The sequence below is a fragment of the Syngnathus typhle genome, linkage group LG5 (assembly GCF_033458585.1).
Source record: "Syngnathus typhle isolate RoL2023-S1 ecotype Sweden linkage group LG5, RoL_Styp_1.0, whole genome shotgun sequence".
NCBI classification, from domain to species: Eukaryota; Metazoa; Chordata; class Actinopteri; order Syngnathiformes; family Syngnathidae; genus Syngnathus; species Syngnathus typhle.
In genome coordinates this window covers 7,669,737-7,693,915 of record NC_083742.1, presented here as the reverse complement: position 1 = coordinate 7,693,915, position 24,179 = coordinate 7,669,737, and the positions used below count along the sequence as shown (strand labels likewise).

At 40.2% G+C, this 24,179-nt stretch overlaps 1 protein-coding gene and 1 long non-coding RNA gene across 3 annotated transcripts; both read left to right on the top strand.

Moving 5' to 3' along the window:
* Positions 1-674: 674 nt before the first annotated feature.
* Positions 675-20,317, top strand: gnb1l (guanine nucleotide binding protein (G protein), beta polypeptide 1-like). Of its 2 annotated transcripts, XM_061277688.1 has the most exons (9): positions 675-834; positions 2,143-2,244; positions 4,096-4,249; positions 5,894-6,049; positions 6,861-6,986; positions 7,071-7,233; positions 9,063-9,155; positions 14,056-14,271; positions 19,598-20,317. In XM_061277688.1, the coding sequence occupies exons 4-9, from the start codon at positions 5,940-5,942 to the stop codon at positions 19,874-19,876; spliced, it is 987 nt and encodes a 328-aa protein (XP_061133672.1). In that variant the 5' UTR covers positions 675-834; positions 2,143-2,244; positions 4,096-4,249; positions 5,894-5,939; the 3' UTR covers positions 19,877-20,317. The 2 variants fall into 2 exon arrangements, with proteins under 2 accessions (XP_061133672.1, XP_061133671.1); XM_061277687.1 differs by lacking the exon at positions 4,096-4,249.
* Positions 20,318-22,577: 2,260 nt separating this feature from the next.
* On the top strand, positions 22,578-23,672 carry LOC133154236 (uncharacterized). Its single transcript, XR_009714447.1, has 2 exons — positions 22,578-22,842; positions 23,490-23,672. It is a non-coding gene; the product is annotated as an uncharacterized LOC133154236 (long non-coding RNA).
* Positions 23,673-24,179: the final 507 nt, after the last annotated feature.

Here is a 24,179-nt window from a genome sequence, read left to right as displayed (position 1 = left end):
ATGCAAAATGGCTCACCTGTTCGTGGAGTGCGATTGTTACCATTCAGCTCATTTCAAGCTCTAAGGTCTAAGAAGGCAGAGATAATTTTATAAGAATGGAAAAAAGGAAATAAATACAATATAAACCATCTCTCTCTCTCTCTCTCTCTCGCTCTCTCTCTCTCTCTCTCTCTCTCTCTCTCTCTCTCTCTCTCTCTCTCTCTCTCTCTCTGTCTCTCTCTCTCTCTCTCTCTCTGTCTCTCTCTCTCTGTCTCTCTCTCTCTCGCTCTCTCTGCTCTCTCTCTCTCTGTCTCTCTCTCTGTCTCTCTCTCTCTCTCTCTCTCTCTCTCTCTGTCCTCTCTCTGTCTCTCTCTCTCTGTCTCTCTCTCTCTGTCTCTCTCTCTCTGTCTCTCTCTCTCTGTCTCTCTCTCTCTGTCTCTCTCTCTGTCTCTCTCTCTGTCTCTCTCTCTGTCTCTCTCTGTCTCTCTCTGTCTGTCTTTCTCTCTCTCTCTCTCCCTCTCTCTCTCTCTCTCTCTCTCTCTCTCTCTCTCTCTCTCTCTCTCCTCTCTCTCTCTCCTCTCTCTCTCTCTCTCTCTCTCTCTCTCTCTCTCTCTCTCTCTCTCTCTCTCTCTCTCTCTCTCTCTCTCTCTCTCTCTCTCTCTCTCTCTCTCTCTCTCTCTCTCTGCACTTGCACGCACACACATACGAGCGAAAAGGCGCAAGAGGCGTGCGAGAGATTTTTGTACAGGCATTGTAAGGACAGCTCACTGGATGTAAACAAGGGTCCTTAGGAAACCGGCGCATGTTTTGTATCGGAGGTCTGCACTGTCAAAACAACATTGTCGTCCAGAAATGGTAGTGCTAAAGCTTCTTTGCTATATTTATTTAATCTAAAGTCTTTGCTGTGCTCTCTGTGCGTTTTTGCTCTTAGCTTCTGCTGCTGATTCTCTTGTAAAATCGTTTCTTAAACAAGACATTATCAAAACCGAATAATAAAGGTTTATGGCTCACTGGAATGTAATGTGATAATCGACGAAGTGTGGTAATTAGTCCAAAAAAACTAAAAATAAATCGCATGAAAATATACACGTTTTCTTCATAGCAAACCACGTTTTAAATGAGTTTACACAGTCCAATGCAAGCCTTATGTTTGTATTTTATTTGCATTTCTTAGTTGTGTGCTTCTTAGTATGATCCTCCACCATCGTTAAATCTCGTATCGTCTCATAAATACAGTAACGTGGTCTGAGGTGTGTCAAACATTTTCGTGCCCCTATTTGTGCTGGTGCAGCAAAGAAAAAGAGTTTTGTGCACAAATGCAACCAGTGTACAAAGTTAGTCTGGAGCCTCGCCTGACTGTGACCTCTCAGTTAGTTCCCCTCTATACCTCCATAGAGAAGCCAAGATAAAATAATTCTTAGGGTAGTCATTATTGAATATTTTTAGAATTGATTATTATATAGATTATTCCATTGATTAATCAAATAATCTGATATCATTTTGCTTGTGTTAAAGTGCATTAAAATCATTTTCACTCAAATAATTCATTAACCAATTATTTTTGTTTATTTGGTATTATTTAGTGAAATGACTAAAAACAACTAAACAGTTAAGCAATATCACGCAACAAAGAAATACATATCCTTATTATTTTCCAAAGTAAAAGCAGATATTTGCAAATGTCTTATTTTCATTTATTAATCAAATACAAAAGAGAAAGTCTGCTTTCATGAAGGATGAGAGAAGTCAGAGAATTATTACTTTCGACCATCTGAAATCAAATTTGTACAATCTTTGGTTAAAAAAGGGCTCTAAATTATTACTCATTTATTAAACTACAAGGCAATTAATTTGATTATCGGTTAGTTGTTGATTAATTTATTAAGTTTGACACCTCTAATAATAATGACTTACCATCTAGGACGCTGCCATGTCTCTCCTATTGTGTGCTCTATAAAGATGTATTTCGTGGCAAGCTAAAAATAAAACTCTGTTATTGGGAGACTCATTTAGTAGGAAGAACTTGTTTCTGCCAAGTGTCTACATGTGAGCAGTGATGGGCAAATAATTGATTTAAAGCAATAACTGCAACAAGCCAAAATAAAATTGACTTTTTGGTTCACACTGTATAAAACAATGATTTTTTTTTTTTTTTTTTTACAGGCACATGCCTGCTGATCTTCAGGCCATCGCAGTGAAACAAGTGTTGATGTATGACACTCAAGCTATTGACCCTCTTGTGTTCACCTACCCCATAGTGTCCAGGTAAATGACTTTATGGAGGAAATGGGTGATAATGCAAACAGATAAGCACTCTGGTACCTGTTGACCACAGACAGGAGCTGCTAAATCAGGACCCTATGACACAGTGCTCCATCAATGCTTGCCTCAATGACACCCACAAGGCATTGAGGTCTTATCTCCTGTGGCCCCTGCTTAGCATTCACGCTATTCACGCAAACAATGCCACCTCTTCCCGTTCAGTGGATCTGTGACTGACAGTGGGTGTTGGTGCACTTGTGTCTGACTTCAGCATCTATCTGACGCGAGGCTGTTTATCCAGTCCAGATCTCCCCACCAAGACACAATAATGGGTGTGTGGCTTCCTAACCACTTCCCATGTTGTTTGTCTAACTGGACTTTAATAATGGACTTGCCTCTCCTTTCTGCAAGTTGGTTTCCTCCTGAGAACTATCTATGGTGGGAGGTCAGGGCACAAACGTTGTCCAACAACCAATCCAATAGTCCAGGTCAGGACAGTCCAAACATTGACATGCGTAAAAAAAAAAAAGAAGGGATTAGCACTTGTGCCAATGCAGTTTTCTGATGCTGAATAGTAGTGTTCACCCACTTAGTTCTCATCCTCAAGAAGATTTTGTTGTGGCTAAGCCATATGTCTTCCGAAGATGTAGTTGAGTCCTTCAAATGTTGTCTTTCCATTAGAAGGCCTGTTTACAATGAATAACTTTTTGATTCAATTTATGTGCAATCCACGTTCATTTGTTCATCAGTTTTGTTCAGACCTGTTTGATTGAACTGAAATCAGGGGAGAGGATCTAGGAATCCGATGCTTTCATAATGATGCCTGTCAAACAGGGCCATAATGAAGCTTCTCTATTAAGCTCTTGTGGTCAGCATACCACTCCTGCCCGCAATCTTTTTATGAATGGCAGATTTTGACAAGGCAGCAGCTCAGGTGGGGAGCTGCTGATTCTGGCGATACCAGCACCAGAGTCAAACGAGGAATGTGGACAGGACTCCCCCATCACATCTACCGCCAAAACCCCCAAAGTTGAGTGCCTTGCATCATAACGCTACCTCCTCATGTGGTGAGGAGAAGAAAGCGTGGGGCAGGCGCACAGATAGTGGCAATGTTTGATCTGAAGGTCGCCAGCTCCTTGCTGGCAGTGAGAGATTCTTGGCAGATGAGGCAGGCTCTTATTTAATAACATGAAGGGGAAGCGGACCCTTTTCTCATAATTAGGCCTAATTACACTGAAGGTGTGGACAGACAGCCCAAGAAGAGACAAACTGCCTTTATCCACAGACTTAGACTCAGATTACCCAGAGCTGTCTTATCTGTTACAGGCAGCAGAAGCTTCAACCCTCCTCTACTACCTTCTGCCCCTTTCTGACATGTTATTATGTGGGCATTTTTAATGAGAGAAGCAGACAAACCATATTATATTGAGAGATTACGATGGGGCTGTAAAATGATGGATATGAAAACAAGTTATTACTCAGCTTCTGCTCACAGATATGACTGTACAGTTACTTTGTTTAACAAAGGTGGTTTCTGGCATTTCTAATCTGTGGTTTTCCAAATAGATCCGAGTGACATCCTGCGGCCTTTTTGTTTCCCTTTGAATAGCTCCCCACTAGAGCAGTTTGTATTTAGGTTTGTGGGTGACTGGAGCTGGCACCAAAACAGGGTCATTGTTCAGCAATGCTCAGCAAATGGAAATGCTGACGCCTGGTTAAACACAAGACGCAGTCCACCGGGAAGTCATGGCAGGGGAAAGTGGCCATTGTACTCATCTTGCGAACATAGTTTGGTTTGGCAGCTCACGGTCCCTGCACAGTGACACCTCCATCGCTGTTGTGTTTATGTGAAAGGGAGCAGTGGAAAGTTGAAACCCCGCACCCAATCAACCCACCCACCAAATGTCTTTAGACAGTGAAAACAAGCTGCTCAGTTCATGAGTCACAGATACACACGGCCCTTCTGCAAGGAAGACAATGAGTAACGCCTAATCCACCTGTTATCACGGTGAGCCTCCTCCTGTCACATACTCACAGTCACAGAAGTCTTGCAGCTTAAGATAAAGACCCTCACAAAATCCCTGTTATTGGGTTTTGACATTTTCTTCGTACCACAGGAAAACAAGTTTGTACAGTTGTTGACCGGTTGATAAAAAAAATGTGAGGTTCAAAACTTTATTGGTTCTACTATACATTATCTTCCCTCTATTAAAATACAGACATCCTTGTCATTTCTAATTATGACCATAAGTCCCACTTTTTTCCCCCTTATAATTTGGGTGATCCACCAACTGATACTCAGGTGTGACTTTTATATACAGCAGAACCTCAAGCATTGTACAAATATTTCAAGCTACACACAATGTTTTAATAAAAGTTGTCTCTAGTTCTGTACATCTTTGTTGTGCTTTTCATGCTTTTAACTATCATTGGTTCTATGTGTAGCACATTGTGATAGTTGTGCTGTTGCCTTTTTACTCTCAAATTAATCCTCAGAATGACTTGTAGGTTACTGTTGACTGCAGATGTCCCAAAACCCCCAGCCAGACATTCCGCCATTCACAATTCTAACAGAAGTTGCCTCGATTACTAGATCTCGATGTTATCTATGATATGTACAGTATTTATTGTATTGGAGCAGCCCTGGAAGTGGAATGGAAAATGAACGTGATATTGCGAAGTGCATGAACTGCACTGCAATGTAATTGCACTTTATTGTAAGATAATAGCTTAAGTCTATTCAGGAAGAGCATTCAGCAGACCAAGATAAAACTTTGGAGGTTTCTTTTGCAATGATAAAAGAAATTTAATGTGGATCCATTTATCAACCCTATTAACTGAAAAACGGAAGTATTTGGAGATGAAACAACATGAGACAGTGACAGTGTCAATATCGGAGATTTATGTATTACATTTTAATACAATATTTTGGTCTACATGCATTTACAGTGAATTGATTATCAGCACTCTTAACTAATTATTGAAAGGTGCCCACATAATCCCACAGCAGTGTTTAGTTTTCTGGCAGATTACCTGTGGTCGGTCGGATGGGTTTCCTCAGATGCCTAGTTGACAGGTCACATAAAAGTCTCACCTCCTACATATGCCTCAAGGAGTGAGAAGCCAGAATCTGTTTACTGTAATTAAGCTGTCACAAATTGTGATTTATAACATATTGAGTAAAAGAGGCGTTAGACTGGAAGGAGGAAGTCGACAAGAACGAGAGCCTCTGCAGCAAATAGCTGCAGGCTTTGTAGCCACTACAAACAGGGAAAATACAGACGGTACATGAAACTGTCTGGTGTGACAAATATTTGTTACATTGTTGTAGCAGTGTCTTCTTTACCTGTTTGCATCAAGATTGCTTCAGTTATTTTCAACTGCTGAGAAGTGGACTAACATAACCGATCGCTGTATGCATATTTGGCACACCTATGTTTGGATGTCAGTTTTACCGGCTTGATAGGTTGCCGTCACTTGATAAGCATTTGCCGAACCGCAGAAGTGCAAAATGAAGTTTGATAAAAACGAAAGTATCAATGGAAAACAAACAAAGTTAAAGGAAATAAATGTATTACTCCAGTAATGCAGCTTCACGATAATAGAACAATAATATTACTTGAAATTTTGTCTTGGGATTTTTCTGTTTCAGTAAACTTCAGAATATGGCTTGGTTGTTGACCTTGTGAACAGTGGCGATGTCTCAGCCAGCTCCATCCCCAATCTACACTTTGAGGGGTGCCAGTGGAGCCTTCAACACCATCCACTTCAGCTGCCATGGAGGGGACAGTCCTCTCCTCTTCTCTGGGTAACACATTCAACTAATTTCATCCCCTGCAAAAAAGTACTATTTATGCTGATGTTGCATTTGACAGCTTTTGTGATATATCCAGTAGAATGTTGCTTTTCAATCCAGAAAACCAGGATTGGCTAGAATTGTTTTTTATAATTTTGGCTGTCTTTTCCTTACTTTTCTTTTGTGTCTTTTTGGTTAAACGTTTTACCTTTTATTCTTTTAATCAATTGTTGATTATTCCATCTATTAATAGAATAGTCTGTGCAGTGTAGCATTTTTCCCCATTTACAGTTGTTTATTTGGTATTGTTTAGTTATAAAAAGAACTAAATAAACAATACTACACAACAAAGATTTAAGTTGTACTGTCCAAACGTTTTTTTAAACCGATTCAGTTACTAGTGCGGTTATTGTTTTCCGTAGACAAAGAAAATGTCTTGTTTTGAATAAATACAAAAAATAATCGAGCGGTTTTCATAAATGAGTACAAAGATGATTGATTAATTACCGCTGTGAGGCATTCAAAGATTTAGAGGATTATAATTTAACGAATGCCTCTTAAAGATTACTCGATTAATACAATAGTCGTAGATGACTTTGATAATTGATTACTTGTTGATTAATTGATTCATTTTGACAGCTCTAATTTTAGTTCTTGAACTTAAGCACAAAGCTTGACTTTGTTAGGTTTTCATGGCATCAAGTATTGTAGTGTGTTGCTTATTTAGGCAGTTTGGAAACACTAGGTCAGTGATTATTACATATAGATAACACAAACTTTGGTTTGTGTGCAAGATAACTTTTTTTTTCCTTCATTTTTGCAGATCAGCGAAGGGTGCCATCCATATGTGGAATTTGAACAATAGGAGGGCAGAGAGAATCATAGAAGGTCATTCTGGGAGTTCAGTTCTCTGGGTCAATACATTTCACTCAGCAGATACACTTATTAGGTCAGTATGCTGTTGTTCATTCTGTGGTCCTGGTTCCCTTCCATTAATTGATGAAACCGTCTCTCTTTTCTCTTAACGGATAAGTCAGGGACGAGACACGAGGGTCTGTCTTTGGAATCTGAGTCAAGGTCGCAGTGAGCTGATGGACTCTCTGAGTACAGGAAGTGTTGGATTCTGTCAGTGCTCCTTGCTGGAGACAGGGATGAAGACCTGCCTGCTTGCCTTTGCAGGACAGCAAACTGAGGAGGTGAGACCTCATGGTATTGAGCCCCGTGATCGCCAACCTTTACAGGTTGATTGATTCCTACCCTCCAGTGGATGGTGGAACTGCCCTAACCTCTTCAGTTGTCGGGATCAAAATGATCTGTTGCCTTCGAGCATTTGTTTTTGGTGGCGGTAGTATTAAACTTTATTTTTTCTGTGAAAGCAATCTAAAAAAGTATACACCTCGGTAGTGTCATTGTCTAATTCCCCATTGCTGCTTTCCTGAGTTTTACGTATGTGGTTAGATCCCTAAATGCTGATGTAGCTTTTCTGGAGCATTGATATACGTATCAATGGGAGCACCTGCTTTGGAGGATTTGTTGTTAATAGGCTTGTGAGAATTGGGATTCACTAGCCTAATGAGATTGAGTGGTGGATAAAATCATTGAGACCGGTCATTTGTTTGGTCATGTGTCATGCTCAACACCCACTGGCCTGTAATGTCTGGTGCCGGGCCAGTGTCAAAGTGGGTACAGGGCAGCCTGCTATTCAGGCATCTTTTATTGCCTTCAGATTCATGTTACTTGCTTTGCTGTGAAGGAGCCACACTTGAAAGGGACAGAATAGTCACCTGATCCAGCCAAATGTGCCTCAGCTAACCCCCATCTTGTGGACCAGGCACCAGGGCGCCTTTGACTTCCCAGCGCCTCAATAATACCATTGTCCCAATAGACACGCACAGAAACACACACACACACATGCAACATCCCAGGCCAAGAAGGAGGCCACTGTTGATTTTGCCATTTTGTCTCTCCACTCAATTACACAGGCATAACTGGTGCAGACAGATGCTTATCATGCTCAAATATGAAACCCATGATTAGATGCAATGAGTGTGAATACACAGACGCAGATAAAATATAGTTTAGGTTCGTATAGGTGAAACCAAGACAACAAAATAACGTGTTAGTCGTTACTCATGTAATCATTTTGAATTCTTGCCTGCTCGTTTTGAAATGAATTACACGTAATAGCACGGAAGATTTTTATTTATGGTCCAGGTGATGAAGCACATGAACAGCAGATATCCTGGGGCAATGACATGTCCTTTAAGGACCACTTTATTAGGTGTGTATGTAAACATGTTGGACAGAAAAACAGATTGGTCGCCTAAAGGGCTTCTAATTGTGAAGCCTAATGAGAACGAATACGCAAATCATCAACACGGATAAAGTCGAGGGGAGGTTTTGTAGCATTCTGGGTACGCCTGCATCGCCGCAAGCCTCACTTGAGCAATTTGGAATCATCACCAGTATGTGCAGGAAAAGACCATTCGAGGCATGTCATATGTCAGCTGCAGCTGGATTTATTATAGACAGTGTGGTGGCTGCTCTGTGATGACGGATGCTGCTCCACTGCTTGTTGCAGAACCAATTGGCTCTGTGGAGGTCCTGAAGCTGCAGTGACAGATTTTTTCAATTCAGTCAAATTAAGAATTACAAGATTCTGAATTATGAAAACATGCACAGTGGCTACGTATGAGGTTTCTGACTCACTGAAGAGTGGGAAATTGTTGTCTCCAACTATTGAGGAAAAAGCAGGTTGACGTTTTTTTCATCCATATCTGAAATTCCATTCTCAGCTGCTGTGTTTTTTACGAAACGGAGAAAACTGTGAGCCCCACTGCTTTTAGACTTTACACAAAAATCTGCAAATTAACACTTGTCACACAAGTCGAGAACAAGTTACAGTATACGTATGCCTTATCGTTTCACCATCAACTCAAAGCATGCTGAAAGCACATGGCTATTGTTGAGCTTTTTTTTCCCCCCACTCATTTATTGTGATTTTTGAACTTTCTGTTTTTTGCAGCTCAAGATTGTCGAGCTACCCAGTAAGACTCTGGTGTGCAGTCTGATACCAGATTCGAAATTGGGGATGGTGATGTGTATCAAGCTGTGGCAGGTAAGCCCCAAGATGTCATCACGTAAAACTTCAGCTCACCATTAAATGCTAAAGAAATTAGCTTCTGTTGGTGTATACTAAATATATTTTTATTTCATATTATTTTCCGAACGAGAATTTACTGCAATCAGGTGACAGTTTTTGATTTTGTCATTTTGCAAATTACGAGCAGTTATCTTTTGATTTACATACCGAATTGTGATTGTTGTTCAATTTCGAACACGTTTATGCCGAGATACCTTTGCATGTCTATCTAATTAAGTGTATTTTGGATGCAAGCGGTTCGCCCTGTCAACCTTTATGAGGTAGAGAAAATTCTACTATTTTCCTTTTCTTTGCTATAGCTTTTTGTATGCGTACTTTATGCATCACTCCGATTGGTTAGCAGCCCATAACAAAGGGGCACGAAGAGGAAAGTCAACAAAAATGCACACGCAAGCCGCGGCACATAATTTGCAGCTCGACAGCTCGTCCTGGACCATTTTTCCAAGCATTTCTTCTCAACTTGCAAAGTCCCAACACTGTAATTAGAGTGTTTGGAATGGCTGGAGGTTCTCAGTCATATATCAGCCTGCAGCTGTACATTCAATCTGATCCCGGCACAAGGTTCGCATTCTGTTTTGTAAATTAACGTGTCCCTGTAATTATTTTCATGGGTAATAATTGTTGTGCTTAGTTTTGAGCTTCGTGGGGGGTTGTTTTGAAAATAATGTTTGAATAAACACATAAAATGTATACTCAATTTAATTATTATATATTTTATTCAGCAAAGACACATTTGTTTACATTGGTTTATGTCATTTTACTCCTTGCTTATGATTTGTTTATGGGCCATTAGTTGCATGTTCAATGCGGAATTCTAGCAAGCATAATGATCGATTATATCATACTAAGTTAATAATCTTGTCATCGAGGACATGCCGCCATCTAACTTCAAAGCTGAAAGCCCCCAGTGATTCTAAATTATTTCAGGCTGTTGCTTTGTAAAGAAGTGATATATTTCTTCTCTACTGCTGCCTCACACAAAGTCAATGGAAGGCAGCACTGTATGGCTCATCTGAAAGGGCTCATCTGTTACCTTACACCAGTGCTTCTCAATTATTTTCTGTTACGCCCCCCCTTAGCAAGAAGAAAACTATTCGCGCCCCCCCTCCCCACCGTGACTATCCTAACTTGTCTTGTAAGTCGTAAAATGTTGCACTGTCGCAAACGTCACAGAAGTAACAATGAGACCGCCACTGCCCCCTGCTGGGAAGATGCGCAATTACACTTTATTCTAGTACTGCAAAAAAAAAAGCCTGTTCCCCAGGGTCACACGCGCCCCCCCAGGTATAGCACGGCGCCCCCCAAGGGGGGCGCGCCCCACTATTTGAGAAGCACTGCCTTACACAGTGGAAAGCTGATTTCAATCATGATCATCTCTCCGTCTGTCGCTCTTTCTCTGTCTTCACAAATACACACACACACATGCAGTATGTGAATCAGTTCTCTTCTTAATGAACATAACAGTGTATTTTATGCATACTATATACATGTCAAGCCACATGGGCACTTCTCAAGTTGTATCCAAAACTGTTGCTCAAATGCAGTTTGTCAACAGTGAAGGTTTGGATGCACAAAACGTGCAAGGCCCTCTCAACAGAGATTAATTGCATGAAAAGATATAAAAGTAACATTCAGTAAAAAAATTACCCCTCTTAGTTATGAGATGCAATTTACTTGCACTACAAGGAAGACAATGACACTGTCAGCTAATGAGCTAAAGTCAGGTGCGTATAACTCAATGTACTATAATAATTTGAATCGACCTACTTTTATATTTGCACTTGCAATGGCAGGTTTAGCGTTTTTAAGGTCATATCACAATAGCACAGTGATCTGACTTCAGTGTCCTTTTCCGTCCTCGTCTTGAAGTTGAGCGAACGTACTTTGTATCTCTGATTTGCCGTGAAAGCGAGAGCTTTGAAAAGTGTGGGAAGAAAGTGCCTCCACATGTGCGTTTGACTTCTCTTGTGCTGTAGGGCTCGACCTGGGGAACAGGAGTGATGTATGATCTGCAAAGCTTTTGTTGTGAACAGAGGCTGGCGAGGAAAAGGAAATGTTCCTATACAGATATCCATCACTCTCAGCTCATCACCTTGATGCCTTGTAGCCATGACAACATAGTGGACGAAAATCCAAGGAAACAGATTAGTTCCTCATGTTGGAACAGTGCCATGCTGGGCTTTGACTGGCCACAATAGCAAACATGCTGCAAACATGTTTAGGATTCCTGACAGAACCAGCAGCAGCAAGACACAACGATATAGGGGTGTTACCTGAATGAAGTGTAAATGTCATGTCTAATATTCATTTACACTTTGTGGACAATTGAGACCAGGATGCATTCATAGTTAGGAAATATCGATACATTTTATTAATAGTGATCTTGTGCAAAATGGTTGACTTTAACACTCAATTATTTATCACCATTAATGGTTATGTCAACTCGAGAGATGGAAATAATTCACCCAATGAATTATCAGACAATTACTTGATCAACAAGCACTATTTGTCTATAATCACACGTTCCTTCATTCGCCCTCACCTAGATTGTATCAGACAACAACATGACGTCGTCTACACAAAGTTGAGCTACAGTTACACTGACATCCATCAGAGCACAACTTTTCGGGTCAATATTATCCTGCTCAATGCAAAATCAACCAAAGGAGGATTTCAGAACATTCAGAGAGTTAACACCGAAGCCTAAGGAATTACTTAGAACAAGCCCAAGTTAGCTCTCACGAAAACCTGGAAGACCTCTGTGTGTTGAAAAGGCACCAAAGGCTCTTTGAAGACTGCTTGTGTCCAGATTCGCAGACTGGGTCCTCCAAAGTTATCGCTGAATTTGGACACAGCTATCGCTGCTTGACCATCTAATGAGCTCTTTGATTTTACAACCATCTAATTCAGTGAAGCCATCACTGAAAATATGTTATGATATACTATTTTCCCAGTTCTAGTCGTATCCAAGTGCTTTGGACAAGTCTTTAGGGATTAGCTCGATCCGCATGTTAATGGAGTTTTTCATTAATATCAATCCCTCCTGGAGGTCACAAAAATGTGGACAATTTTTTTAGCATGTGCAAGTGGCAAGGATTTATTTTTTACCTTACGCAATTTTATGGAAAGAAAAACAATGTTCTTGGCATTGGTTTGATGTGGGAGTCCAAGGAAGGATACCTTTGGATCAAATGTAAGGCAATGTTCCTTTCTAGAGCCAAAGACAATAATCACTTTATTCAAATTAATTTACAAATGTAGTCAAAAAAATCCTCCCGTTTTTTTTATTTCGCTGTAATCCATTGGTAGCCCCCAAGTTTTTACTGTACTGCTACTTTCTTTAAAAATAATTTTAAGGAGCAAAACTGACTGGCATTTGGTGATCTCAAAATCATGTACGTATTTGTCACTCAAAAACAATGACACATTCTATAAATGCCATGTTGGAGAGGTCCAGTGTTACTCCGCCTAGTCACCATCCATCCATCTTTCCAACTATTGTGCAGTGATGAATCTTCTCCCATAAACTCAGCCCCATTCCGGCAGAGAGCCCGCGTGGAGAAAAGCCTTGTAGGATATAATGAATTAGGTGTCTACCCAGGGTTCCCTGACCTTTGACCCATAACATCGTCAATCAAGGAGGTCCTACATTTAAGTGAACTGGTGGGCCCCAAGCCTGGAACGCTTAGCCCAGACCTTGGTGGCAAGCAGGGGCCACCGATTTTCACTTGTTTTTATTTGTTTTTGTAATCCTTTCGTGTTCATCCTGGATGATGTGTTTGGAGGGAATACATGACTCTGTCTATAATTTGTTTAAAGGTTGAACAAGAGAAATATATTGTGTTAAGTGAGAGGAGGACTTGAAGATGGATGAAAATATCTTCTCTTCTGGCACATATGGAACAAATTTGATTCTCCCCTTGTTGGTAATAATATAAAGGCACACGTTTGCGCTGTGAACTAGTCACATGTTTAATATGTACTAATGTAAAAATACTTGTTCTCTGTGAACTGTTTTTTGTGTTTTTTCAAGAAAACTGATTTATAATGAAATGTCACACCTTCCGCCTTCTCCATCACCAATAATTCCCCTTACTCCCCTAAGAGCGAAATAAAGCTCATCTTTTTATCAGCTCACCTGTACATTCTCTTTCACTGAAGTAATTTACAAGCGTTGTGAAATGGCAACTTTGCTTGTCTGATCCTACACACACTATTAAAAGGAGGGTTGGGGTTAACCCAACCGTAACCCCAGGAGGTACTGCAAGGTTATGGCTGACTACCAACTTCATTGGGACATCACTTCATTATGTCTCATTTGCCTCTCTTCTCATTTGGTAGTGTTGATGTCTTGAGAATTATTTGCAACTATCCTGTTTAGGCCACACCAATTTTAAATAAAGAGTTCAGTTTGATGGACTGCATGAATATAAATTAATGTACATAGAGGAGCAACATGGGAGACACTGCTGCAGTATTTTCAAATGACATTTTTAGCATTTACTGATTACATAGGGGTATTGGTAATAAAAAATGAACTAATTCCAAATCTTTGGCCAATAAACAAAATTATTATAGTCATCTTAATACCGAGGTCTTTGTCACAGTGATATAGACGAGGAGTAAAGCGAGTAGTGGTGTAATGGAATGATGTTAAGAAAGAACAGCAGCTTGATGAATGGAGCCCACAGTGACTCTGTGGGTGTCAGCAGGAGCTTCCAGAAAGATAACCTCTGCTCTGCTCAGCTTCCAGTATCGCATAGCGGTCGAGGCCATTTTGGCAAGAAGGTTCTTTTGAGGCTGAATCTTCACTGACTTTCTCTCTATCTCTGTTATCATCCTCTCTCACCTTTAGCCACAATCAGGTCCTGGACCCCTCTTGCTGGCCGGGTATGAGGACGGATCACTGTTGTTATGGGACATAACCCAGAGGTCCATATTGAGCCAAACCAAAGTCCACCTCGAGCCTGTCATGTGCCTGACCTTCGACCCAGAAAGTCTGAGGGGCATATCTGCTTCTTCAGAGAATAAACTTTCCTCATGGATGCTGGATGGGCAAAACAACCTGCAGGCAAGTAATTTTTATTTTATTTTAATAGTTATTGTTCCCACAGTAGAGATTGGTTCTCAAAAAGGCATTATGGGATTATTGCAATAGAAGTTGTTACGGTTTGTAGAACTTGTCACGAACCAGTTCCAGTCATGATTCTGAATCCATTAATATTTTTCATTAATTGGTTTTAAAATAATATTAGGTTGGTGAAATAGAAAAAAAAACCCTAACCTTAGCTATAAATCAGTTGCTGCTTATGCAGTTAGTGTGAGGCCTGGGGCCTAGCCCAGAAGGGCACTATGGATGTCATTCAGGACTGCAACCACCCACAAGAATTCACATTGATAATATTATTCGTGGCGAATCTAAAAACATATCAGGATAAAAAAAAGAGCACTTTGGGATAATAGGAAATTCCTTTTTGCCTACAGTACCTAATTTATTAGTTCAAGTAATCTTAGAGACAGACTTGTTTCACTGTGATTTTTTCCATTCATATTATTTGTAACAAACTTAAAAATATGACAAATGTTCATGCATATCTATGCCTTGATAATTAGCCTCCTTTGGATGAGGGCAATGCAGTGCTGGATGTTGTGTTTTCCAAAACAGCAAACATATATTACAACTTTTAGGTGAGCTTCCCAGCTAAACTAATTAAATGCCACCAATCGAGCCTTATTTGTTAATTTGGCCAGTGGCCCTGTAAGTAAAATAAAAACAACAAAGAAATTATATTCTTACGGTACATTTACTTTCACATAACCACCCACACTTTTCACTCATGCAAGACCTCGGCAAATTCAAAAAGATCACTTGAACTCATAATTCTTTTGACGTAACAGACCTAGCGCCTCATTAGAAACCATATATTCTCTCCATTTCATGAGCAAAAGGGAATGCTCCCATTTTTGAGCCAGCTCCCATGAATCAGAGGCGGTGAGGAACCTGGAGCTGATCGAATACACTCCAATAGAGTGAAGGGTGTTTTTCTTTCCAGGGCTTTTCACAAATGAATGCTTGAATTAGAACTATTTGCAAAGCCTTGTTGTTTTTATTTCCACCCTTAAAATATGTCTGCAAATATTCTATTGTGGATTTCATTTGCTAGACCTAAGGAGAAAGAATGATTATTTTGTTTATTTTGCTTGAGCAACAAAATATTGATTCAGTATTTAATCCAGGATGAAGATGACAGGAAAAAAGCACACAGCGAGCAAAAGCATCCACCAGGGGCTTTTAAATTACCTCTAAGTGCAGCTCAGTGTGAAGTCCAGACAGCAATGCTCAGTTCCTCCCACAGAAGTATTTTTGTGTGGCAGTAGTCGGAGGGTGGGCAGCGAGGGAACTGCCGGGTGGCGCACCCGGGCCTCAGGTCCTGACGGACGACCCCTGAGAGGTAATAAAAATATCAAACTCTCGGAGGCCCCTAAACCAAACAAAAAACACATCTGCAGTAAAGGGAACAGTAGACTCAGTGGGAAGCTGCAATAAAGGTTGACGAGGCCGTAAGTGCCACAGTGTCTCACTCTCCGTGAATTACTGCTTCGACATTGTGGAGTTGGCTGGCAGGGCAGATAGATGCTCCGAGTTGTGAAATGAAGGGAAAACCTAATGAGACAAAATACAGCACAGTTGTGATTTAGTGAAGCTGGATGTTTTTTTGAAGTAACCTTATCAAGGCCAGATAAAGACGGATATCTTCAGGAATTGAGCTTAATGTGATACACATGGCTCTCAACCGCCTTTATCTGCTGGATGACCTGGCCGCTCTATGCTTGTAGTAATGACGCATCGTCATCTTCATCTTTTTTTTTCCTCCCCCAGCTTTCCTGTGAGCTTACGTTTGTTGCACTACACTATACAGGTGTGGATTTCAGAATTGACAAGCTGTTAAGTTGAATTGACATGTATTACTGAAATGCACTGACAGAGGATTGATAGGTTCCTCCAGGAGGGAGAAAGAGAAAAAGGTTACCGGTTGGACAAAACAACAGGAATCAACAGAGGAAGATTAGCTGTAGAAATTCTCTTCTCCCTTCTCTTAGACACTTGACACTTTTCTACGAGTGGAAGCCCTCATTGTCACGTAAAATCCCTTAAAGTGCTTTCCAAATTTTAGTGACCAAATGTTTCACTCTAGAAAATTGCACAGCACATTAATAGATAAAGAAAAATGTCACTAAAATATGATCTAATTTTTCTTACAAATTTGCTGACTTATAAACCTGGGCCTGTTTTATTAAACACGTACTTGGAGGAATTGAAGAAAGAGCCAATAATAACGCAATCCTTTCCCACAGCACACCTGATAATCTATTGTAGCACTTTGTACATGGGAATCACGGTCTAGTGTCTTGTGCAAAATTGAAGTTAAATTAGATCGGGGGGAGGCAAGCTGTCATAAAAATTACAGGTCTTCTTATTGAGAAGCTTTCTGTCCTTTTCTGAATGGAACTGCTCACTTGTTTGACACATCCATCTCTTGTCAGCCAGAGCCAAGCTCTGACAGGCAAGGTGACAAAAGGCTGTAATCTCCTCCTTCGAGAGTGTGATTCAGAGCCAGGGTGTGTCAGAAATGCCTGTGAAAAGCCTTCCAGTCGATTGGCTCGAGTGAGTGAGCGATGATGGGATGAGTCGGTGGATCAACCTGAACGGCAAAACTGAAGCAAATACATATGAGGGGAAAAAAGCGAAGCAAGGTTCAACCGATGGTTGCCAACTGGACGCTTCTGAATGTTTCTAATGTCCATGAGATGCTACAAAGAGATCATTAAGTGTGAGTTTATGTTGGATGTGTTAGGGCTTAAGGAATGTCTCTGAGCCTGTCCGCTGAGCACAACTGGTAGCCCCAAGACAAGCGTGGAAGCCAACATTTCAGCTGCAACCAGAAATGCACTCAAGGAGAGGGAGTGTTTATAACAATGATGAAGTACAAAGTTTCTATCAACAATGACACTGGAATACACTTGTGCTGATGAAAAATTTATGGCATGAGGTGGTTGGTTTTAAATAATTACACCTGCATAAAATCGGTGTAATAATAGTAAGTCATAAAAGTGGGTCGATTTTGTGTTTCTGTCTGGAAAATAGGAATTGTTGTGGTCTGCTCATGAAAAGATAAGAGCATCTTTTTATGAGAGGCATTAAGAGAACAAATTCCAAATTATATCTCGTAAATTATATGCTAATTAAAGAGAATCTACTTTACAACACTGAAATATTGCAAATGTAGAAAAGTTTATTTTTTACTCTTCAGTTGGTCAAATAGTAACGAGAGATCATTTGAGGTGATGTTGAAATACTTATTATAATTATAATTATATAAAAAAAAAATGTACCCAATTGTAAATTACAATATCTTTCATTCACGCTAAAAATGACTCACGGGCCATTACAGCTTACAATTGACTCTTTAATAAAACAAATGCCCTTTTCTGATGCAAATTTTGGGATTGAAAACAAACACAAACAGACACTTTAACCCATCATTATCAGGCCTCTAATTCAAACCAGATGGAGAGGGTTCGTGGCATACCAACTTCTTGAGGTAATAACAAAGCTCCAAGCAATCTGTCACCCCCAAGTTTTCTCTGCATCAGTGTGCATTGGTTTGTTTTTGTTTACGCGGCCACAGACTGACACTGTTGGTACCAGTGATGATGGCTCGATTAATATGCCCCCCAAAAAAAATAATAATAAAAAAAATCCTACGTTGGCAAAGCTCGCTTTTTTCCGAGCAGTGACATTCCTCTCTGCTCTCTTTCACTTGCATTCCCCTTTATCCACTTGGGCAGTGAGTACCTGGCTTATATCTTCCACATGCAGCATGTGTATAGTTCCAGTCCGGAACAGGAGCAGATAAATTCGGCAACATATCTTTCTATGCAAGGCCATTAGTCTCCTAAGACACAAGCCATGAAGTCAATTTTACGCTGTCCAGTTGGATTTCAGCCCCCCCAAATCCAGATGTGTGCACTGCATGGTGCGATCCAGCTGAGATCCCCAGCTAGCAGCAAGAGCACGTTCCTCCTCCAAGGAATGCCCACCTCCAAATGGTCCTTCAGATTGGGCTCATTTATTATAGGGTGTCAAAGGGGGTACCCCTTAGCGAGGCTTCTTGAAACACTGTAGCTCGTGGAGGAAAAGAGCTGTGGCTAATCTTTAGCAGGCAGACGTTACAAAATGCGTATTAATCAGGTCTCTTCTTTTGCTGACCAGACCTTTCAGTGCAAGTGTAATTCATCAGAGGCGCTTAAAGCAACAGCTCGTCTGCAAACAAGCATTTCACCAAGAAGGCTTCTCGCTTCCTCGTGACAAGGGGAACTCAAACCCCGTCGTGCTTCCATTGTAGCCCCCCCTTAACTCCAAACCAAATAGAGCGACGCCGAGAGATTTGGTCTCGGCCCTCATGCTGTAATGTTTTATGCTTGATGATTGAGGCTCAGGAGTTTACGGGCTAGGATCAGCAGAAATCTGGACATCTGGCAGTGTCTCTGTCATTGTTTGTGTTAGAAAGGCAGTCATTAATTTTTTTGCCTATTGAGTATATGAATTCTCATATATTGTATACATTTTTTAAAATGTTTGAATTGAATGTAATCTTAATCCCCTTTTTCCTATTTGCATGACAAGACCACCATTCTTTGTGAGTAGTGGTGTCACAATACCAAAATTAAGGACCTTGATACTGGTACTGAAACAATATCATGGCAAAACTTAAACAGGGTTCTACACTAACAGTAGCCGGCCGGGGCCACTACTTGACTTTTTGGGACCTCCCAAAGTTTTCCCTATTGGGCCAGTATAAATAAATCATAAATAAAAATGGTGAAATCAACATCTTGTTCTTTTTAATATTTAATTATATGTATTTAATGTTGTGTGTTTCATCCTTGATCTTGTTGCCCAACTTTGCAGTTTTCTTGCTCTTTAGGTTAATAAGGAATTGCTTTAACAAGCTACAAAACCCCAAAAATGTTTAATATTCAGTTAGATATTTTGCTAAAAAAAAAACATCATGCAAAAAAAGGGTCCACAGTACGGGGCAAGAGCTTGATGGAACTACCACCCAAAACGTTTTAGTGAAGGACCCTGCCTAACTACTGAAGTTGGAAAATAGTTCATTTTTATTTAATGTTGTAGAATAAAAAGATTACGGAGCTCATCCTGTCCGCCATGAGCAAAGCAGTTCTTAAATATTCACTTTTCAGACGATGGATAAAGGCCATTCCAAATGTTTTAAAAATACTAATACATAGATTTCATTTCTCATTTTGCTGAAATTGTTTCTCGACTGCAAAGCCTTCAATTAGATTTTTTCCCTTTCTTTTATTCTCCTTAGCTCCGAGACTGTGTGACTCTAACCAACCCTGGTGTTTCCCAGCTGAGTATTAGAGGAGATGGCAAATTGTTAGCATCAGCAGGCTGGGACCACCGCGTACGGATATTTGGCTGGAAGAAGCTTCGACCGCTTGCCGTATTGCAGTATCACAGTGACATGGTGCTCAGCGTTGCATTCTCCGACCACAAGGACCCCAGACAAAGACTTCTTGCTGCTGGATCCAAAGACCAACGCATCAGCTTCTGGTCGATATACAACGACGGACCTCACACAGTATAGATTTAGGGAAAAATATAAAATTGAACATATTGTGCCGTAGAACAGGAGTTCTTAACCTTTTCAACCTTGAGGTACAATTTTTCCTTTTCAAAATGGCCTAGGGCTCAATCGAAAATTATGATTTGTGTTGAGACTGACAAAGTATAATGTTCCTGCACACAAGTCTGTGCTTGCAATAGCTGCTGTTCATGACTGTGGATTTGAACTGCTTGATCAACCTTCTTTTTCTCCTGATATGGCAGCCTCCGACTATTCCTTCTTTTCTCCCTAACACGGGGGCGAAGCACTAACTGGCCAATGATGAGGTCCTATTTGCTCATTGAGGACTTTTTAGAATGAGAGGTTCCGTTTCACAAGAATACGAGAGCTGCAACACCAATGGAAAAGTGTGCTTATGCAGGAGAGCTGATGTTGACAATAAAACAAATTCGGTTAAATTCAGCCTAGGAACTTCTTGTCGGTCATTTTATATCCTGATATTGTATGTATCTCAAAGCATTTTTACAATTACAATTTTTCCTTCCAATAGTTTTATTTTATCAGTGGTAAGTCTCTGACTTGCACCCTCAATTCCAATACATTAATAATGGCCAAAGATAGAACCCAGGAGAGTTTTTTTTGCCCGTCATTACTCTGAGCCCTCGCTGGCTGGGACCAACGTCATCTGTCAGGCCAGCTAGCTAGCTCTCGCTAACCTATTTAATGAAGAATTGTGAAGTCAGGCGTCTCGCTTCTGCACTTCGTCTCGCCTGTGTATTGGAGCATGAAATATACAAATTCAGCAATGTTGACTATAAAATAATGGCCATGGATTGCAAAATAAAATCAAGATGAAGCACAAAATTTGCCCAAAATTTCATTTAATCATTTCTTGTTTCTTCTAACTCTTCATTATGCAAGTGAAATTCTGACTCCACTAAAATCACATCCCATGGTAATTTGCCAAACCAGATTAAACAGTGTGATGATGTTTACTAAAGTGTGATTTGCCCTAGTGGACTTGCATATGAGGTGTACGGCCCACCTGAGCAGCCGTGTAATCCTGGATTGTTATTTTAACAGGACTTTGTTTAAAACAGACGTCGCGGCCTTATTTGTCGAACAAAGTTAATCACAGCACGCCTGGAGAGCAGAACGCCCATGGTTTAGTTTTTAGTCATCAGTAGGGAATATTTTTCTTTTGACAAGGTTTCTTCAAATTCTAAGGACAACTATGAAATATAAAAGACGTATTTTATTTTATTTATTAAGTATTGGCCAAAAATAGGCAAGTGTTATTTTCCTGTCAGTCTAATTAATAACAATTGATGAGTAAATAAGTAGCTTGGGAGCTGATGTGTTCAAGGGCCACACAAAGAAGACAAAGGCCATGGCTTCAAATGCTAGACATGCTTCATATAGGATTTGTTTCCTGAGATGGCCGGGAGTTCATTGCGAGAGACTCGGCATTCTGTACAGGACCTGTAAACTCAAAAAGCTAGACCAGCATGACAACCACAGATTATGAGGGTAGGGAGAAAAGACAATGTTGACAGACAAGCTGCTTACAGTAATTTTAATGTAACACAGAATTTTGGTTGACCTCCATTAAGATTTTGAATATTTTATCTGCGATCACTCACAAAAGGTTTTCTACTAACTTAAAACTGATTTTTAGAAACAATTTGTCATTTCAGTTGTATAGTTTGCAATATTTGGTCACCAAATTTCTTTTGGATTTCATTCGGCGCACGTGTGTGTACCTCAGCAAGTGTAAATGTTATAAAGGATATGTGAAATTCTCTCCCCTCTCGCTCGTCTGGTTTCCAGGACATGTTTTCCTTGTACCCCACAGAGGTCCGTCTATGCCTTTTGTCCCTGACCTCTCTGCTGACATCTCCCATTCATAACAGCTTCCTAAGTCTTATGTTGGCTTTGAACAAACACCAGCGGCGGCGCGGGCCAGCTTCCGTCCTTCGTCGGATAAATCAAATGCCGGGTCCATTGGTGCAGATGTCTTCTGAATGGAACAGACAGCAACCTGCTGGTCGCTGGCATTGGCGGCTGGTGGACCCCGTAAATCACTTCATAATGGATCTTTTAGGAAGTCAATAAATGGACAGGGACACCCCCACTACAATAGACCCTGTGCTTCACTTATCACCCGACGTGTGTCATTTTTGGCATTGAGGGTCAAAGTTCAGCTTCACTTTGGAGTAGGATGTATTCGCGTGGGTGGTGTTGGTGTTTATGTGTACCAAACAAATTATATATATTGTCCGCTACATGGCATAATTGCCCTAGTCATATCCCTATATTTTTTGGAAACAAGAAAAAACACAATTGTTAGGACACACTTTGGTGTTTTATATGTTTTCTTATTCCTTTTGCTTGTTCACCCATCTGGTTGACATTTTTGTTACAATATGACATGCATCTAATATGGCTGCGCAATATATCGGAAAAATAATACTGCAATAACAGCCTATGCATTGTCCATATCACAAAGAAATGCAATATTTTTGTAATGAAATTGTATGCATTTATCTGAATTTATATATATATATATATATGAAAGAAGAGAGGCCAATACTTTGACTGTGGTTTGGTGTCCCGCAAAAATAATACATTGCATTACTTCTCTGGTTCTTCTATATCAAACAATTTGATATTGATCAAACAATATTGAAATTGTTTGATATAGAAGAACCAGAGAAGTAATTGAAAAAGAAAAAACAAGATGAACCTAGTACAACTAATACATTGCATTGTATGCATGTGCCATAACGTATAAGGAGGACTTACCTGACTATCTTTTAAATAACAGTCCCAACATACTTCGTCTTGTGCCTAATAGAAGCCGCATGCAGCAGATGTTCCACATGTAGATAAGTGTGACATGATGCTTCATGTTGCATTGTCATCCATCATCGATCTCCTCATATTTCAATGGCACATCCTTGGCATCCTGTCACCGGAAACTCCAGGTATTCAAGCTCTCTTTTGTTGTATATATTTATCTGATTGATTAATAATATGCAGTACAGCACACTCAGTTGCACTCAATGTCAGTGTAAAATCAAATTGCTTGGCTGATTTCTATTGACTCAATTTCCTAATAAACTACCATTGCTTTGACTTAGAAATGCCCCAACCTACGAGTTTTTCTAGTAACAAACCTCGCTTTGTTTGGTCGAGTTTTGGTTTTGTACTTGCGAGGAAAAAACTCGAGTTTTACAATCTTCAAATACATTGATGAAGGGGGCCGACATGCGCTGAATAAATATACTTTTGTATTATTCGTATTTCAAATAGTTATTGTCAAGGACAACACACGTGTGCGTGTTTATGCGTGTGTCTGTGCATGTGTGCGTGTCTTTCGGCCTAATTGACACCCAATTTATTTCTTGCCGTGTATGTTTTTGAATTTTGCGATACAGGCCTTTCTTTCTTTGAGCTTTTGGGTGGCGCTGGATTGAATTAATAGCTGTGGTTATTAAAGAAAAGGCAATGTGTTTTTGGTAGCTCGTGATTTCAAGATGATTTCATTGATGTCTGATAGAAACAGATAACATGGGTCACTTAACCGCGAAGAGAAAAAAGCCATCATTTGTCTCGATTGACCTTTTTATAGCACCGTCCGGCTGCGGGAGCCCCAGCGTGAGCGGCAGGCCGGCGACAGAGCGCACGAAGCGGCAAACATATCCAGACCTCTGCTTCCTGACCAGACAAAACAAGTGACGGAAAACGCATTGGAACAGCATGTGGCACTAAAGACACTGGTAAAACCAAGTAATAAAATTGGTTGCGCAATTTTTCTCTTTTTTTTTTTAAATGATTTGCCATAAAAACAATATTATTTTACAAGTAACTGGTGGGAAAACTGCCATGAAATCAATGAAAATAAAAAAGGCTTGAAAAGCTTTGGAATCAAACCCCAAACAAAACAGAAAATGATACAACCAATTAGTCCGAGTTTAAATGAGTAGAAACATTATTTAACCTCTGACACCTTTACAATTGTAAAGCCATTAAGCCATTTAACAGTCAGAGGTCAGGCGCCCTTGGGCACCCTTTTCCCCTTCCTCCACCTTTATTGGCTGCTAGTCTTGTGGCAAAATAAATAAATAATCTAGATAAATAAGCTACTTCAAATGAAACAATTACCTTGAGGTGGGAAATGGCTGCATGGAAAGGAGGCACTCCTATTGTGGAAAGATCTCCAAAGTGCTCAATTGGGCATGAGCAGTGTCCAGCATGAATACCTTATGTTGCCCTTGTGGAAGTACCAATTTGCTATAAAATGCTTTTTAGTTTATAACAT